This window comes from Coffea arabica, chromosome 1c (genome assembly GCF_036785885.1).
Source record: "Coffea arabica cultivar ET-39 chromosome 1c, Coffea Arabica ET-39 HiFi, whole genome shotgun sequence".
In the NCBI taxonomy this organism is placed as follows: Eukaryota; Viridiplantae; Streptophyta; class Magnoliopsida; order Gentianales; family Rubiaceae; genus Coffea; species Coffea arabica.
Window position 1 is genome coordinate 52,580,908 of NC_092310.1, and position 19,924 is coordinate 52,600,831.

The following is a 19,924-nucleotide window of genomic DNA, read 5'->3' on the forward strand; positions in this document are numbered from 1 at the left end:
CGTATAATTTAGCACTTAATTACTTTGAATTCTAATTTGGCCAGGTCATCCGTGATCATCTTCTAATGAGGTGTCAAAATAGATGACAACCCATTAGTTTAGGAAAAGAACATATATGGGATCATTTTCCTTCAAAAATCGTTAAAACTCTGTCAACTCCAACAATAATATTTCAAGGAAAAAAAAATTAATGATGGATGGTTCTCGGTCTGTTAATATAACATGTGTTGGGGACATAAAAGTATCATATTTCTCACTTCAAGCTGGAAGTGTCCAGTATAAACAAAATGAGCAAAAAAAAAAAAAATAAACAGATTCTGGTTTAGAATAATCATCATTTATTTAGAGCACCAGTCAAATAACATGCTCTGTGATCATAATCCCATTAATTCTGCACCACATGTTACCATAAAAATATTAATCAGAGAGGGGCTTTTAGGTATAGAACCAGATAAATTTATCTGGCTTGCTGACAGCAGCAGGCAATAAGACAAGCCTGTCCAATAATGTGAGACTTCTTTTTCTTAAAAAAAAAATAAATAAGAGATCAGAGTTGAGCGTACATATTTTAATTGGATAAGGGTTCGAGACTAATGTAATGATAACATTAATAATAATTCTAAGCTGTATTTAATTAGCAGATTGTGTAGAAACATCCTTGGTCATACATTATCGCTTTCGTCCTTAATATGGATTCGCATATCAGACGAATATGCAGTTCCCAATAGAGGACAACTAAGTTAATTATTTATTGATCCCTTCTATAGCAAAAGAATAAGAACCCACTACTGTGGTGAATGTTACATGAAAAAACCCTCTAGCCAAATAATAATAATAATAATAATAATAAAGAGGAAAAGAGATATAAGAAAAAGAACTACAACCATAATTTTCCAAGGGAATTCTGGATTTGTCCTAATTTTGACATATTTGATCAAATGAATTACAGTATCTATGTGCGAGTGGATGAGATTAAGTTCACTGATTTTCTTTTTCCTCCAAATCAAAAAATTATTTATGATTAACAGGATGGACAGGCATCCCGCAGATTTCTAAAATTTACCAAATTTCTCCTTTTGAACATAAAAATTTCAGTTATATTCTTGTAATTACTATGCTTCTTCTACCTTAAAATCATGCAAAGACTAAAATTGTTTAGCTAATTGCATATAAAACAAGTCTAGTCCGTCCGTCTGATGAATGAACAATTATCTAATGAATGAACTAGGAGATTATACAAACTCCGTTACACCACATGAAATGAAAGTTTAGTGTAAAATGGGATTTTTAGCTGGTAATTAATCAGACGGCTAAACCACCTTCTTGTTTTAAATGCTTATTTGGGTAGAGAAATGAATAACCTTTTTTCGATGATTCACTATCCCATCATAATCAAGAATTAGCACTAGAAGCAGCCGTTGGTGTTGATGGTAGGACCGTGCAAGCCTAGAATTTCCATATTAGTTTGTATTGGGCGGCGAAAATTTTCAACTAAATAATGCCATGCGCTCTTAAATCTTAATCATTAACGTCTCCCTCCCCTTTTCCTTACCCCGATAAATACCATATCACCCTTTTCCAGTTTCTCCACTCACCACACTCTCTGCTCAACACTCGCTTTCTTTGTCTCTCTTTTGTTTTTTTTTGGCTAAATTCTGCCCCACAAACCGAGAAAGTTGAATGGCGAAAGACGTTGAAGGGGTAGTTGCGGCGGAGCAAGGCGAGTTCTCAGCCAAGGACTACCATGATCCTCCGCCGGCAGCTTTTTTCGACTTGGATGAGCTGACCAAATGGTCATTCCACAGAGCCCTTATTGCTGAGTTCGTTGCCACCCTCCTCTTCCTTTACGTCACCGTCTTAACGGTTATTGGCTACAAGCACCAGACTGACGCCACAGCCGGCGGCGACGACTGCAACGGCGTCGGTATCCTGGGCATCGCTTGGGCTTTCGGTGGCATGATCTTCATTCTTGTTTACTGCACTGCCGGTATTTCTGGTAAGGTTTCTTTTATTTATTTTATTTTTTGCTCTACTATGTATGGTACTACTACTTATATAGTATTAGGCAGCTGAACCTTGAAGCAAGGCTTTTTAAAGCACCACTATAAATTAGGTTACTAGGATTTCCCAAAGCTAGTGGTACCATCAAAGTCCAAATTAATTTTAACGTCTCAATAATTTTTTTATTATGATATATCATAATTTTGATCAACTTTCTCGACTCAACTTTTACTTATTTAGTTTTTTTTTTTAAGAAATATAAAATTTAAAATTCACAAATATGTCAAGAAAACAAGTTGTAGTAGTAAATTTGAAATAGATTTTCGAGAAGCTAAAAATTTATATTGGCTATAATTAGTTCATGTGACACTGGACAGGAGGACACATCAACCCGGCCGTGACATTTGGACTTTTCTTGGCGAGGAAGGTTTCACTGCTCAGAGCCTTCTTCTACATGGTGGCGCAGTGCCTGGGTGCAATCTGCGGTGTGGGGCTGGTGAAGGCTTTCCAAAAGTCCTTCTACAACAGGTACGGTGGCGGAGCAAACGTGGTGGCTCACGGCTACACCATCGGGGTTGGATTGGCAGCCGAGATCATCGGTACCTTCGTTTTGGTCTACACAGTCTTCGCAGCCACTGATCCCAAGAGAAATGCCAGAGACTCCCATATTCCTGTATGCACCTTAATTAGCCTCCCCTCCTTCATTTTCTCTCTATGTTGCATGCCATTTTACCTTCTTTTTTTTTTTTTTTGCCCTTTTACTGCTGGATTAAGCTTTAATTGTCAGTTAATGACTAGGAATGTGGTAGTAACAAATACAAAACAAAAAAAAGAGTGGTAACAAATATCGAAGTACTTTCTTTTCACCTTTCACTAACAAGTACCGAGTACTTTCTTTTCACCTTCACTATGAAAAAACAAAATCTCCCCATGCATCAAGACTACTTTTTTTTTCTCCAAATTTGGAGGAAAAAGATGCAACAGGACTATTGATTAGACTATAGCTTCAACCACAAAAAATTACTAAAAAACACAAGAAAACTATGCGATAGGCTAAAATTGTGAATATAGCTAAAAAAAAAAAAGAAAATGGATCATTTTTTCCTTTATTTAGAATGGTTCTTGACATATATAATATCATTTCCCTTAAATTATTTATGAAGCATGTGGATAAAGGGTACTCGTAATTAGTGTGCAGAATGTAATTTGCATCTATTTCTTCAACGTCTGAGTTGTTCTTTTTACATGATCAAATGTTAAGGAAGAGAACATAAGTATTCTGTAAGTGGGTACTTTTGGGAGTTGGATGTAGGTGATTATGCTGGAGTGGTCGGGGAGTCAACGAAGTAGGTGACCTAAACTCCTTATCAAGGCCGTTTTCAATATGTTTATCGACTACTAAATAATACTCCAAACTATTAAAAAATATACATATATATATATGTATATAAAACTGATGTGTTTACAAAGAATGTACATCTTCTTACTAAATAATAGACGCATATATGATCACTGATCAGTGAAGATGTGACATTAATATTGCTGTATTAACAACACCACCAATGTCACAATAAGACATGATGACTGGGTACCCATTTGTCGTCTGTTTTCCACTCTAAATAGTAGTAAAGACATACTAAGACGCAAAACATATTGGCAAAATTCGGGAAACCTCAACTGATTGGCCTGGTGGCTTTCAAGTCTAAGGGCAAGGAAACATGGTGACATCATGTGCTTTGGCATTGTTAGGCTACCTATTTCAATTTTTTTTGACCTGATTGATTCAATTAATTGAAAATCCACACTCATTACATCTGTTAATCACATACTCACAGTATAGTACTACTTAAATTGTGAAGGTGTTGGCTCCTCTTCCCATTGGATTTGCTGTTTTCATGGTTCACCTTGGCACCATCCCAGTTACTGGAACTGGTATCAACCCCGCTAGGAGCTTTGGAGCTGCTGTAATTTATGGATCACGCCAGGCCTGGGATGACCATGTAAGCAAGATAAAAACCTCCTTATGTAAACCCATTAAAATGCATATGTGTGTGCGTGTGTGTGTGTATATATACAGTTCTTACTGGTCACCAGATTAACTAATATAATGGCTAATGCATGGTGCTTATTAATGCAGTGGATTTTCTGGGTTGGACCATTCGTTGGAGCTGCAATTGCTGCATTCTACCACCAGTACATCCTTCGAGCGGGAGCAATTAAGGCTCTGGGATCATTCAGGAGCAATGCCTGAGGTCGTGGAATTGTTGCTATTGGGTATGGGAGTGTGTACGTGTACGTCCTCCTCAAGAGTCCCTTTGCAAATTGTGAGCGAAAATTGGAGAGGGCCACTTAAATTGTAAATATATTTTAGCTGGAAAAAAGGGGTGTCTTTTGCTGGAACCCTTTTGATTTGATGTTCTCTTTTCCACTTTGTTTCAGGGATCTTGTATCCATGTGTTCTCATCTTTTTCTTTATCTCATGTTTTACGTACTCCTTTCTCTTCCTGTTTAACTTCCCTTCTCCTTTTCTTTCCTCACCCTCCTGTCATTTTGTGTATTCGTGCTGTCTGCTCGTGAATTTTTAAGGAAATTAAAAAGAAAATCAAACATTATTGTAGTTTCTTATTCAATTTGCCATTCCTGTTTCTTTGTCTTGTCTTGTATTGAATGATCCAATCAATCAATATACTTCTTCCAGAAGGACGAAATGAGAGAATAAAGGAAAAAAGAAAAAAAAAAAAACATTAAGAGGGACGACAGAAGTCTGAAGATTATTACCAAGCACCACTTAAAATTACTCCTCCAACTTGTGAAATAACAAGGAACAGATTTCTGGTAGAAAAGAAAACCAAACAATCAAAACTTGGAAGAAGGAAAGAGTGATTCATGAACATACCCTCGAACTAAATTCCGCTGCTGGTTCCAATTTCCTATAAACAAATAAAAGCAAAAGCGTTGTCAAATCCCTTGCTTCCGCAAAGCATCTTATCCACAAATTATTTAACCAGTATGTACCATCATCACTCGAAAGAAATAGACTATCAATATTGTTGTTTTATCATTGTTGCAGCTCAAGACAACATGATGAGTCGGCTTTTGTAGTGTTCATCTTGGAAGTGCATAATGATGTTTTTGATTCTTTATCAATTAAGTACCTGTATCAGTACCCTCAAAAAAAAAAAAAAAAAGGGAGGTTAGGTCAATGAAGCTCGAATTCCTTATACTTTGTTAAAAGGGGTGTCCCTATTTCCTGGTCGTTTTCTAAGGATGATAGGTTGAGCTAGTCCACCTTATCTTGTCCTTAGTTTTATATTTTATGGCCTTCATCGAAGAGGCATCTTCCAAACACACACACACACACACACAAATATATATATATATATATATATATATATATATATATATATATTTATATATATATAGCTGAGTTGGTGGCTTTAGCTGTTGGACCATTGATATGCACTTTTGACCTTACATTATGAAAGGCAGAGTTTTGCCACAATTTACAGGGAAGCATCAAGGTTCTCGAGGTTATCAGAATGATCTAGATAATTGAGGAACCCTTTTTAATTTCGTGTACTTCCAAAGAAGGATGACAACATGGTCGGAGATTTTTATTAGCTACATAACGTAAAAACTGGAAATTCTTCCAAAATTTTGACACTTTATCCTTCTATTTGTGGTATACAAAGACTATTACACTTTATCATTGCACGCCATAAAAAATATGTTCGAATTCGAATCTAGCAGCGGCTTCTTGACAAGATAAATTTATCACAGACAAACAAAAGGAAAAAAAAAAGGGTCTACTATTGTGCTCTATACCATTAAATACGCTACAGAAAAATACTTATTTTGAGTAGAGGAATACCAAAGAGAGTATGAAGGAGTTATATCCTGTCTACCTCTAAAAATTAAGGGAAATGTTATTTGTCCTCCCTTTTTTTTGTTAATCACACTCTCACTATCATTTTAATCATATAGTTTTCATTTATTATACTATATGATAAATAAAAGGTAGAAGTGCAGATAACAAAAAATGGAGTGCAAATAATATTTTCCAAAATTAAATACACGTTGAAGGATCAGATAGAAACGAGACGCATTCACCCTATTTAATAAGATGAAGAACAAACCGATCAATTGATTTTTAATTCTAGTGGACTATAATGCTCCATAGAAATCTTTTATAGCATTGGGTATTTAAAAATATGTATGGTGACAGTATATAAAAAAAACTTACTTTTACTACAACCTTTTGCCTTAGTAATTCTTAAAACTTCCAAATATTAACAGTGACACATCAAATCATTTCTCAAATCAATTTTTTTTTTATATAAATCACAGGAATTCGCATACGTTGTATGATATGCGACTAATTCTATTTGAGTCGGATCGAACCCCTTATGGGAGAAAGTTTGTTCAGCGTTGTTCTTTCTATTCCCATGGGTTTCGAACTCGAAACCTTATGATTAAAAAATACAAGTCCCTTCTACTTGCATGAACATCCGGTGGTGAACACAAAACTTCTACTATTTGATCAAAAAATTAAAGAATTGTTCCTTTGTATGCATTTAATGAGTTAGCTGAACATATGCACCCAAAACTTCTACTACTTGATCTAAAAATTAAAGAATTATTCCTTTGTCTGTTTTTAAAAGTTAGCTGAAAATATGTATCCAGGGCCAATCAGACTGAAAAAACTTTCCCCTTTCTCCGTTTTCTCCAATCGTGTCGGGATCTTTCCTTGGTTGAAAGTGTTGAAACAGCAAAGATTGTGTCTCAGCTATTCAGTCCAAAATCTCTCGGGCTTATATTCATGGGCCCAATGTTTCTGGGAGCCCAGTTCAGTTTGTTGTGTTATGCAGGCCATGTTATCCGTGCGGTTTATATGCCAATTTAGGATATGTCCAAAATTACAATCAGACATTCGGGTTTTAACTGTACAGTGTAGACACTGGCTGAACAGAATTTAGCCACTAACACAATAATATATAAAAAATATTTAAAAAATTGACATATTATAATTTATGTTCTATATTTAATCCCCTCCATTCAATCTCAAGAAACCATTAATTGTACTCTGCAATCACTATTGTCATTGCAGAGAACCTGCAATCACTATTGTCATTGCATATATTTAAAAAAAAAAAAAATCTGAACAGTGAGAAGCATTTCATTTGTGTCTATGGAACATGGATTATGGATTCGCTACAACACGGTGAAAATTTGACAAATAGAAGCCCAAGGCAAATCTCAAATACTCAAAATGAAAGAAACATATAGGACGGAAAAAGAAAAGGAAGAAAAATCATTTCTTGATTTTCAGGCTGTCCAAAATTCTAATTCTAACCTTTTGTCATAATCCTTCTTGATTCGTAAATTGTCATGGTTTTGTCAGTTTTACTGATCTTAGAATAGCAAGCAACAAATCTACAAGCTTGATTTTTCAGTTTCATTTATGTGTTGTGCCCAAAATTTCACTCATCTAGCAATTTTGACACAGGACTAAGGGTCTGTTTGATAACATTAAAAAGTGTTGAAACTGAATTTTTTCAGAAACTCAGATGTTTTGAGTGTTTGATAAATGAAAATCCATCTGCTGAACTTGTTAGGCAGTGCTGAAATTGTGTGTATTTTTTTCAGCACAAGAATCCTAACTGAATGCTTAATTCTGATAAGAATTAATAGGAATTACTTCAACTACCTTATCTTATCTACCAAATCTACCATTGTTTGTTAATTATGTTTAAAATTCTTATCTAATTAAACAACCTGATATTCTCTATCTAAGGTTTTCTATTTCTCTTTTCTCCTTTTTTAATGACTTTCACATCTTCTCCATACTCCTCATATAATATATTTCATCTTTTACATTAATTTGACTTAAAAATAAATATTGTCATTTACATACCTAACAATTTTAAAATAATTAAATTATAGATTCTATTTCTTTTTTGGATGAAAAGATATAAGGGCAAAATTATTAAATTTAACGTATTAAGCATTCAGTTATAAATGTTTATCAAACAGTATAACTAGGTTTAGCATTAAAATTCAGACATTTATATTTTTTTTCAGTGCTTAAACTTCAACAAATTAATTGTTTCAGAGTTCAGATTTAGTTTTATCAAATGGAACCTAAGTCCTGTAGCAACTAGGGCTGCAAACGAGCCGAGCCGAGTCGAGCTTTGAGCTAATCGAGCCGAGCCTCGATTAAATTTTACCAAGCTCGAGCTCGAGCTCGAGCTCGACGAGCTGGCAAATTTCGAGCTCGAGCTCGACTCGAATCAAGTCGAGCCGAGCTCGAACTCGAGCTCGAGCTCGAAAAAAAATAAAAAATAAAAATTTTATTTTTAAAAAAATAAATAAAATAATATTTTTTTCTTAATAAATAATAAAATATTAAGGACATATACGTAATTTTACTATGAAAATAAAAAATAAAAAAAATATATATAATATAGTTAATTTTATTATTAAATAAAAATAAAAATAAAAAAAATATATATATACCCAAGCTCGCGAGCCGGCTCGCGAGCTAACGAGCTTAATATTCTGAGCTCGAGCTCGAGCTCGAGTTTGACTCGAGCCGGCTCGAGCTCGACTCGAGTTCGATTAACATCGAGCTCGACTCGAGCTTGACTCGAGCCGCTCGCGAGCGGCTCGCGAGCGGCTCGATTCGTTTGCAGCCCTAGTAGCAACATTCGAATAATCTTCATTTACATTAATTAGTCATGAGCCCGGTGGTGTTTGATGAAGGATTCTTTTGAGCCGACTCCAAAGATTCAATTGTGGGAATCAAGCATAATGGCTCTCACGGCCATGGGAGGGAAAGTGGCATTGCAGAAAATGCAGAAGGAAATAATACAAGAACAGTAAAGTTCGTGTCCGTGCTTCTTGTGAAGTGGAAGGCTCAACATTCTCTCATTAGACACCCTCATGATTTAACTGAAACTAGTAACCTGCTTCAAACTTCAAAGCCCATCAATACAAGGGCAAGTGCTTCCTGGGACAAACATGGGTTCTTTTTATTGAGAGAGATAGAGAAGGGGGATTTGAGTATTTAAAAAAAAGAAGTATGGATATGGGAGAAAGCATGCCTGTTGCAAAAGGCATGATATTATTAAAAGCACTGCAGAAGAACAGAAGAACGAGACTGAAGATGCAACATTGATTTCTTTACTATTGCATGCGCTTGTGGCTTCCTCAATAATGTCCCAAGACAAAACAGCTGAAAGAGGCACTGCCATTTGTAAATGTTGATTAACCTCATCCCATCAATTACATGGAGTTTAAGGACCTTTGCTGAGCCTTTAAGCTAAGCAAAACCCACCATCTAATCAGCTTCTGTTCCTTATTTCTCCAGGGGAAAAGTGAAAAGCAATGAAGTATCATAATGTCCAGAACAATGAAGCAAGTAAAATTCTTTTTCTATGTATTTCTGACGAATTAAGTTTGATGATCCAGAACAAGAGGAAGGGCTTTAGGGTCTCTTTAGGTGACTAATGATTTTCAATAATAGGTTGGAAGTGCCAAAAGTTTGCAATGAAATTTCTGTTAATCAGTACAAATATTAACTTAGCCATGAGTGCCCCATGCTCTTATTTTCTGATTGAGAAGGCACTCGAGTAGAACCATAATTCTCAGCGCCACACGGGAAACAGACCACATAATAATCCTTAACCGAAAGAACAGTCCATTTCTCAAATCTCTCTCTCTTACTCTGCATCCAACCGTGAGTAGAAGATTGGACATACCTCCATTTCGCATTGGTCTCTCTACGATCAAACCTTCAATTGTTTCCATTAATTCTTGGTGCGAATTTTGTGACCATGATAGGAATTCTTTTCGCATGTATAAATTTTGTCACTTAAAATGAATTAAAGTGCATAACTTAGCTGCCAGAAAAATGCTGTGTTCCTACACAAGAACTTTGAAACTTCAATAGTCGGGGCACCTTTTTCTGTTGTCCCTAGTTGCGAGAGTGAATCATCATTCGATCCCAAAATAAATGCGGCAAGGGCAATGAGACGAGAAAGTAGAATTGTGCAAACCGTTACATTACTCGATTGACAGAAGTCACACAATTTCAACCAAGAATCCATCAAGTAGAGGTCTATCATTTAGTTCCCACCTTTTCCAGGTATTTGTGCATTTAATTCATCTCCAAGCAACCACCACTACTGAACATCCTATAAAAAGCCAAATTAAGCATCTAAAAGATGAAGCATCTCACACTAAATAAAATACTCTAGTGGCACTAGTATCTGCTCTTCTAACATTGAAGCGAAGGTAAACCAAAAGCCACCAACATGACAACCCTAGTTTCCTTGCTTCTCTTCCTCATTCTTTCCTCGTCTACCGTCACCAGAGCTCAAGAAAGAGCCCCCCACGGGCTTGCATACGAGAGTCCAATGGCTATCTCTCCTGAAGCCTATGACTTCTTCCATCCCGACACACAACCACAGCGGGGTAATGCCCCTTGTTTTTCACCAGAATGCTCGACATTGCCTGAAGCAGCAACCGTGCTGTCAACTCCAGCACACGAAAGCACAGCACCACCAGATGCAAGTAAAAAGCGTCTGGGAGCCGGTAGTATTGCTAGCATCCCTATTGGCTTGGTGTTTGCTCTGCTTGCGGGAGTTGGTGTTTACTATGTTGTGATGACCCGTCAGACCAATGCAGCCCGAGCCAAAGCTGCACAGCAGCTTCAACCTGCCGTTTAACATGTTCTTCTCTCTATTTACAATAGGCTGAATCAAATTCGGGACACGGTCAATGCCTTTACAGAATTCCGGCTTGAGTTTGTAATTTTCGTTCTTACGCATGTGATCTGGCTCATGAGCCATAGCTATCGTTTCTACTCTAGATTCAAGCCATGTATCTTTGTGCAGATGATATGCTTTTACAAGTGACACCTATTATTTCTGCAGTAGAGATAAGTGATATATTGTAATCCAGATGATATACTTGACGAGTAGTAGCAGATATTTCTATATTGAAGTATGGATTGTTATATAGATGCGGTTCTCACATCAACCAAAGGCTATAATTTTTCTTTCTTATCAAAACATGAAAAGAAACATCAGATATGTCACCCACTATATACCAGAGCTGGTAACTCGTAGGATCAAGTCGAAGCAGAGGACAACAAAACTGGCAGCACCTGGACTTTGAATCTGCCTTTGTTTAAAACCAACACCAATGATCATTTCCTGGTTCAACTACTTTGAACATGTAAATGATCATTATTCTGACTGACTTAAACTTCAATTAAAATGGGCAGCGGGAAAACATCCCCTCAAATAAAAGAATCACCCATCACAAGCAAAACTGATATGCCCCTGGTAAACAAAGCAGACACTCAGATGCATGCACTTGCATAGAAAGTCTCGAGGACCTCGGAATAACATTTAAGTCAACATGAGTGGATTCAGGTTATGCAACATATAGAACAACCAACATGAATAATGCTCCCCTAAACTAGAGATAACTCCACAAGAAACAATAGACAGATTGAAGATAGTACAAGTGTAAAAGTTCGGACTGATGAAATATAAACAGAAAATATTGGAAATTTAAGGTAGTATACATTATTTGCCATTAAGTGACAAAAAAAAAAAATCCCAGACATGAAAAATTACGAAATGTCCAGGATGAAAATGTCCATTACTTTGGCAATACAATGTAGACAAGATCTTTCAAAAGACTGAATAATGGCTCTGGTGTCAGGATCTTAAAACAGCATCATCTGCCATAAAGTTGCAAAACTGGGGCAATCGCCCAGTGTTGATGTAAATTGTACAGTAAATCTCATAATGAGAAAGTTTTAGAAAACAATAGCAACCTCAATGAAGTAGTTGCAAAATAAACCCTGAATCTCTACCATCCTTTTGAGCTAAGAGATACAATGACGGGTCCAAATGTCTGATCCACAGCTTTGTTCCAAAGATGAGCAAGATCAAGACCTTGTTGCTTGTCATACATTCGCTCTTTCAACTGGAAGAATTTGAAAATGAAGTTTTTTGGGTCAACTGATTAGCAACAAAAGCACCTTTCAACTAGCAAAGGAAAAGGATTTTGGCACACAAGCATCTCAAGCTTTAACATCTCTGCATCTGAATTAAAGCATAAATGCATATTGTACTCCATATCTTTACAGGAGACTTTGAAATAGCGTATAGGGGAAAAAATATGGGATTTTTATTTGGGAAAATTTTAATAAGAAATGGTGAAAAGTTTCAAACTTCACAAAAAAGGGAGAACGCTTGTTTAGTTTTTAGTGAGGGCGATTAAAAGCACTTTTGTTGTCAATAAAAGTGTCTACATTCACCACAAAAGCGTGTAAAATGGCTCCTAAAAATTAAGCAATAGTTTCACCATCCTTATGAATTAGCAAACTTCTACCAGCTGTATTGCAAAATTTTCTTTTTAATTTCTTCATCCCGCAATTCATATGTTTGCAAACTAGGGTTGAAATTAAAACCCAACATAATTTCCTCACTAATTAGCTAAAACATTGGGTAAATTCCATAATGAACAGAGAAAATGTAGAAGAGAATAACAGAAAAACAGCAACTCAAATTTAAGTAAACGTTCAAATTAGGTTAGGGTTTCAGACATTGAATCCAAGAAAGGTAACAAAATTCGAAAGTCATTTAACCTGATATTGAGGGAAAAATAGGGATTGAGTCTCAGAAATGGATTGATGGATGCTTCTGTGTTGCTGAAAGATAACAGCTCCCATGAATACAGTTCCCAGGGCGGCCCCGAGTAGTCGCTCCTGCCAACCATTGCATTCCCATACATTTCCATAATAAATCGTCCACACAAAGGATTAAACGGAAAGAGAAATGGAAAAAAGGTGGAAGAAATAGATGACCTGAGCCAGAACGCTGATCATTGCGGCGGCAGCTGCGGCCTATCTTCGGCGGATTTTTACACGAGAAATTTCCCGATTTGAGAACTAAAGAGTGAAGAGAGTTCGGAAACGGGAAAATTCACCCTTTGCTTTCCTTCTCTATGTATTTTAGGAAAATTACACTTCTGATCCCGTTCATAGTCCCTACGTTTGCGATTTATATCAGGATTGATCCCGAAATTAATCTGGAATTGCTTTTCTGACCCTTTTAAACACGCCCACCCCGCTTTTTTCTCCACTTGGAAATTGGATTAATTTTCTTGAAGTATTCTACAGTGTAGCACTTTTTATAAGGGCATACATGAGATAAATAGATCACTAAAAGGATAAATAATTAATTGGAAAAGATATATTCAAAGCATTTTTCAAAAAATCACTTGTCAAATAGAGTTGATAATTTTCTCTATTTTGATCCAGGTAAAAAAATATATGTGAATTTATATTATACAAATAAGATTTTGGGGTGCTCATGATACAGTACTATTTAGCTATTTTCAATCATTTTTATTAAAATTTATATGAACTGTTATAAATTACCCCACATACACTTACAAATTGTCAACATGCAAATAAAAATTTTAACTAGCAAATAAACTATCAACCCAAACTGCCTTAAGACTCTCGACATAGTCCTCAATTTTCAAGTTATAACTAAACAGAAAGGAGCGTTGGGGGAATTTCAATTAGGCTGATACATGTTAAAATTCTCATCATTAGTTCTTTCAAATTGGGTTAAAGGATTGAAATAATATGGCATACATTTAAATTACTGGTAGTCATTTGTAACGGAGTGAAAGTTCAGGAGGTATCTCGCAAATTGCACTTAACCATGGTGCGACGTCCCTTTCATAACTCACAGTTTTTTGTATGAGTGTTTCGATAAATGGACTCTGCGAAGACACTTCAAAAGCCGGCATAGCATGGTGCGACGTCGCAGAGTACTTTTCTTACTAACGTGACAACGTCATAGCTAGTCATCCACGGTCCCGCCGCTTCTCCAAAGTCCAAAACCCCCTGTTTCCTTGTCCCCGCCAGATCTGTCTGTCATCACTCTGCCAAGTGCTAAGTCTCCGATCCGAGTCAACTCACCTCCGGCACCACCAACAATGCCGAATCGACTCTTTATACTCTTGTCACTCACCTGTCTCCTCCTCTTCTCGAGTCTCCTAACTCCTGTCCTCTCCAAAACCCCCGCCCCCTCCGACGCAGACGACGACGAAGACCTCAGCTTCCTCGAAGCTGACGATGGCGACGACGACGACGCCGCGTCGAAGCACACCTCCCAACACCAGCATTTGAAAGACGATGATGGCTATGACAACGAAGACGACGAAGAAAGCTACGACGATTTCGAAATTCCCTCCAACTTCGATCACGGCGATGGGGAAGAAAACGATGACGTAGAATTAGGCCCTAAGGTGGACGAGAAAGACGTCGTCGTGTTGAATGAGGGGAACTTTAGTGATTTTATCGAGAGTAATAAGTATGCGATGGTCGAGTTTTACGCGCCGTGGTGCGGACATTGTAAGGCATTGGCGCCTGAGTACGCCGCCGCGGCCACGGAGTTGAAGAATTTGGAGGGTGAAAAGGTGGCGCTTGCGAAGGTGGATGCTACCGAGCAGCATGAGCTGGCGGAGCAGTATGAAGTTCAAGGATTTCCAACTGTTTTTTTCTTTGCTGATGGAGAGCATAAACCCTACACTGGTCAACGATCCAAGTAATGATTCCTCTGCCATTTGATTCTCAATGGCTTTGTTTTTCTTATTTATAGTTGACAACGTTAGGACCCGGACAATTGCAGTTGTATAGAAACCAAGTCCCAAACCTATACAAAGCCCTCCCGATTGCGATTTGCTACGATTTTCCTTCTACAAAATTAAATTTTCCTTTGGTTCAGTGAAAAATGCTATCTTTTTAGGCTTACGAATCAATTTTCAAAATTTACTTTTCAGATTGATTGGACATCTGTGCTGCTCTATGTGTTGTGTTGTACTTGTAGTGTTATATCATTGCTGACCAAAAAAAAAGACTGATTGGTTATCTTTGCTATGACAAATGCTATGTTCTTTCACATATAGCTTTATTATTGATTTGTAAATTCCAGGGAAAGCTTGATTGGTACTAACACTAACTGAATCCAATTACGGTACATTGTCATCAAAAGCTAACGACTTTGAAAATGTCCATTCGAGAAAGTTTGGTTAGGATAACGACCAGAAGAATTGCTGTAATCCTATGATTGGGTCAATGTATGTGGATGTGGTATAATGTCAACGCTGAAGTGGACAGTATTTTAGGAGTTTGACCTTTTTATGATCATTTAAACATGGTGCTAATGAAGTTAAACCTCTTCTTCTATTTGGTTGTTGCTGTGGAGGTGTTGATTAGAATATGTTTTGCAGAGATGCAATTGTGACCTGGATTAAGAAGAAGATAGGACCAGGGGTAGGAAATATTACTACAGTTGATGATGCAGAACGGATATTAACCTCTGAGGACAAAGTTGTTTTGGGCTTCCTCAATTCTTTGGTGGTATTCACAAGATCTAGCCATTCCAGTTACACAATTATTTGCTTCTTCTTCTTCTTTTTCTTCATCGGCTTCCCATTTAAAGGGTTGTCATTACATTGCAATACGTCAAGGTGCTTCTGTTCTATTGTTTACTTCATCTAGTTTCACGAAAAATTCTGTCTTACGAAATTGTCTGTATTGAAGCAAATGACTTCCATTTTTGTTGCTGATCATTAATTGTCTCTGAGATAAGGCATTTAAATAAATCTCATTATGAGGTTTCTATGAGCTTCTTCACAAATTAATGGTAAGTTAGATTTTCCCGCATGGAAATTGCTGCTTCAAATAACATAACACTCTGGACTGGACTTGGTCCTATTTCTGCCAGTAGCCCACTAAGATGTTAAAACTTGATATTTACTTTGTCTGAAGTTGAGAGTCACTTGTTTCCTATCAACATAATTACAGGGTTCTGAGAGTCAGGAACTTGCTGCTGCATCAAAACTTGACGATGGTGTTAACTTCTACCAAACTGTAAATCCTAATGTGGCAAAGCTGTTTCACATAGAACCCGACATGAAACGCCCTGCATTGGTCTTGCTAAAGAAAGTGGCTGAGAAAGTCACACTATTTGGTTAGTTGTTTCCCGTTTGCTGTTGTTGATGGTAAACCTCCTTCCACAACTCTTCATCCTTTTGTCCTCCTTCCTGCAGATGGTCAATTCACCAAGTCTGCAATAGTTGAGTTTGTTTCAGCCAACAAGCTACCCTTGGTGACCACTTTTACCAGAGAGAGTGCACCTCTGATTTTTGAAAGTCCAATTAAAAAACAGGTTATGTTCCATATACGTTAGTTTTATATCTTATCTTAGTAATATATAAAGCATGAGCTTCTTATGGTTTTAACCTTTTGTCATTGTTTGAACTACCTTTCTTACCCTTACAATAAAGGATAAAGTGATGCAATGTTATTTTAATAAAATTATCTTCCTTTTTTTTGGGTTTTATTAGAGATTTTAATGTTGTTAGTAACTACACATATTTATGGTTACATGCCAAAAAGCTACTTATCTGTAAATTTTTAACTTCATAAAATTCTTAAAAATTAAATTTAAAAGTGTAAAATTAATTTCTATGAAAACGATTTTTACAACTAACTATGATATTTATTATTTACACACAGATTGATGGAGTGTGCCTTGATCACTAGTTGCTAATCATTATTAATTCTTGTACTGAACTGCCACTGCATTATGTCCTCAGCTGTTACTTTTTGCTACGTCAAGTGATTCAGGAAAGGTTGTCCCAACATTTCAAGAGGCAGCAAAGGATTTTAAGGGAAAGGTACTCAAGTTTCCCAAAGATTCTTTTATATTCATATGATCTAAACTCATCAAACTAATTTCAAGGTGTATGACAACTTAAATTGCATAAATTGCTTCTCTGTTCCATTGGAACAGCTTGAACTTATGATTTCTTTTCTGAGGCAAACTAAACAATCTGAAAAGGCTCTTTCTTGTTACTTGAAGCATTTATGCTTTCCTTTCCCGATACTTGCATATTAGATGAGAGAAAAGAAATCGATACATCCAGGAATGCAAGGAACTATTAAACTTAGCAGCCCCACGGGGTTAGATCACCTGGGCTTGGGGTAGCCATTCAGGTCCCAAGGTCCAGGGTTCGAACCTCTCTTAACGCCTAGGTGCTCTTGGGGGGCGGGGTACTTCAGGTGCAGGGTGATTAGTCTGACAAAGCTGGGATACACCCTGAAAAAAAAAATTAAACTTAGCAGTAAATTTTCTTTCTGTTTCCATGAAATGTTTTAAATCTGGAGAATGCATTACAACCTGCCTCCTAATAAAATTGATTTTTTGATGACCGATTGCAGCTTATCTTTGTGTATGTGGAGATGGACAATGAAGATACTGGAAGGCCTGTGGCAGATTATTTTGGTATAGAAGGGAATGCTTCAAAGGTTATGACTTCAAAATGCAGCTTTCTTCTCCTGTTTCTTTAGTCATAATTGGTTTGCCTGATGGTCAGATTTCAAGAGGTCTTCTGCTTTTGCAGGTTCTTGGATTCTTGGGAAATGATGATGCTAAAAAATACATATTTGATGGGGAGATTACTCTCGAGAAGATCAAGGTACCCTGTCTATTCTAAAGTAACTTTTTCTCTTTGCCATGTTTAGTAGCAATGGTTGGTACAATTGTCTCTGAGCATGTGAGTTTCACTTTCCCGTTCATTCATTCCTTAGGCATTTGGGGCAGACTTCTTGGAAGACAAGCTTAAACCTTTTTACAAGTCAGATCCAATTCCTACTACTGTAAGTTGTCGTTAACATTTTACCTTATTGATTTCTCATCCAGTTCTGCCTATTCAATCTTTCTCATCTGTTGCCAAACCACAGAATGATGGGGATGTCAAAATAGTTGTTGGAAATAACTTTGATGAAATTGTTTTGGAGGAGTCAAAAGATGTTCTTCTGGAGGTGAGCACTCTAATTTGTAAAGCAACTATTGTTAATTTATAGATATATGGACTAGGGCTTTTGCGTTCCCTCCTAATTTGTGGTCTTTAAAACATTTTAACAGATTTATGCACCATGGTGTGGGCATTGCCAAGCTCTTGAGCCAACATATAACAAACTTGCCAAGCACCTGCGTGGAATCAAATCTATTGTCATTGCGAAAATGGATGGAACAACAAATGAACATCCTAGAGCCAAGGTAATTTCAGATTCATTTAAGCAGTTATCTTTAAGTGTTTGATTTCTGTTCAATTTATATGAGCTTACAGGTCAATGATTCTGAAAGTAGATATGCTTTTCCATCCCTCTTTATTACTTCGTGCTGGTTTATAGTCTAATAAATTAAGTGTGCAGAGTAAGTTGTTTATTGCTTTTATTTCAGGCTGATGGATTCCCCACACTTCTTTTCTTCCCGGCAGGAAATAAGAGCTCTGAGCCTGTAAGCCTTTCTAAAAGATTCCAACATTACTGTTTTTGTTATGTTCGCAGTTTCTGTTGTCAACTTGATAGGTATGGGATAAAAGCCAATGATTCCTACACTTCTACAGATTCCTGTTGAAACTGATCGAACTGTGGTGGCACTCTATAAGTTCCTGAAGAAACATGCTTCTATCCCCTTCGAGCTCCGGAAACCAACATCCTTACCAACAACCAAAGGTTCTGATGCTAAAGAAGGGACTAAAAGCTCCACCGCAGATGTAAAAGATGAACTATGACGTTAGTGTCATATAGCTGCCGTGTACTCGAACGAACAATGAACAGAGCTGAAGATGGACGAAATCAGCGAATTTCTTTTTTCTTTTTTCCTTTTCTGGTATGTTTGCTAGGTTTTAATTTAAAAATTTTGGTTGTTGTAACCTGAGAGAGCCGTGCACGACCAATAATAGGAATCAAGCCGCCTCTTGCCCAATCAGGCTTAAATTGTCCTAAATTGTACTGTGTATACATGATACCATCTTGCCTTTAGTACTGTACCTTTCCTTGCCTTGCCTTGCCTTGCCTTTCCTTGCCTTTAGTACTAGCCCTTTACAATAGACATGCTGTCCTTGTCGGTTCTATTTATAGAATGGTAATGTCTTGCTTTCCAATATTGAGTCAACTTTCAATCCAATGAGGTTTCCATTTAGAGATGAAAATCAAAGTGGTAAACAAAAAAACTGAATGGTAAATGTAAGATAAGGTAGCGAACAAAAAAGAGCAAAGCATCGTTTTTCATTGTTAAGCTATGCATTGCACGGCCGCAGTTTCCTTCTTCTTTGATCCTATCTTTCCCATGCTTCTTGGTGCGTAAAGGTGTCCCTTTAACAGTAAAAACAAAGCAGATTTGGGGTAGCTTTTTGAGTAAACTATTGAATGGTGTATTGAATTGGAAGTAGATCTTGTGATTTACGTTAAATTAAAGAAAATGTTTAAGCAAATGAGGCAGATATGGGCCCTGATTTTCTTTAGAAGTTGAAACCTCCATTATCAATCGAGAATGGGACTGTCAACGGGGGTCAAATCGGCCCAAGTTCAGCCTGAAATGTTTAGAGCCGAGCCCTACGTATTACTGGATTGAACTTGGTTTGAGTTCTAATTATAAATTTTCAATTAAATAATAAGCTAAACTTGAGAATAATTAGGTTTGGCCCAATCAAAATCCAGCCCAAGCAAATATACTTAAAAATATTATTTATGTATGATGATGTGTATATTAAAATAATATGATTTTTTTTAAGTGAGAGGTTTTTAATGCAGAAACTTTTACTTACAATCCTTCCTACCTTACACCCACACCAACCCTCTTCCATCATGCATATTATTCATAATTTATATTTATGATTGTATAATATTATATACACAATGCACAATATATGCATAATAAGAAGTTTATTGTGAATTGAGTAAAAGCCTCACATTACAAGTTCAAAGCCCGAAAGCTTAAAAATGTTAGATCACGTTTTCGATTGTTAGTTTTCT

The 19,924-nt window shown here is 36.7% G+C and overlaps 3 protein-coding genes across 3 annotated transcripts; all 3 read left to right on the forward strand.

Annotated features, from left to right (window-relative positions):
* The first annotated feature begins 1,527 nt into the window (after nucleotides 1–1,527).
* LOC113727727 (aquaporin PIP2-2-like) lies at nucleotides 1,528–4,626 on the forward strand. Its single transcript, XM_072077093.1, has 4 exons — nucleotides 1,528–1,996; nucleotides 2,379–2,674; nucleotides 3,861–4,001; nucleotides 4,139–4,626. The coding sequence occupies exons 1-4, from the start codon at nucleotides 1,681–1,683 to the stop codon at nucleotides 4,250–4,252; spliced, it is 867 nt and encodes a 288-aa protein (XP_071933194.1). The 5' UTR covers nucleotides 1,528–1,680; the 3' UTR covers nucleotides 4,253–4,626.
* Nucleotides 4,627–10,316: 5,690 nt separating this feature from the next.
* Nucleotides 10,317–10,730, forward strand: LOC113742399 (uncharacterized). Its single transcript, XM_027270238.2, has one exon. It carries the CDS (start codon nucleotides 10,317–10,319, stop codon nucleotides 10,728–10,730), a length of 414 nt encoding a protein of 137 aa, XP_027126039.2.
* Nucleotides 10,731–13,917: 3,187 nt separating this feature from the next.
* LOC113727746 (protein disulfide isomerase-like 1-4) lies at nucleotides 13,918–18,952 on the forward strand. The gene is made up of 12 exons (XM_072077096.1): nucleotides 13,918–14,642; nucleotides 15,328–15,457; nucleotides 15,905–16,070; nucleotides 16,150–16,268; nucleotides 16,699–16,779; nucleotides 17,324–17,410; nucleotides 17,506–17,580; nucleotides 17,693–17,761; nucleotides 17,846–17,926; nucleotides 18,030–18,164; nucleotides 18,348–18,404; nucleotides 18,514–18,952. The coding sequence occupies exons 1-12, from the start codon at nucleotides 14,032–14,034 to the stop codon at nucleotides 18,679–18,681; spliced, it is 1,779 nt and encodes a 592-aa protein (XP_071933197.1). The 5' UTR covers nucleotides 13,918–14,031; the 3' UTR covers nucleotides 18,682–18,952.
* Nucleotides 18,953–19,924: the final 972 nt, after the last annotated feature.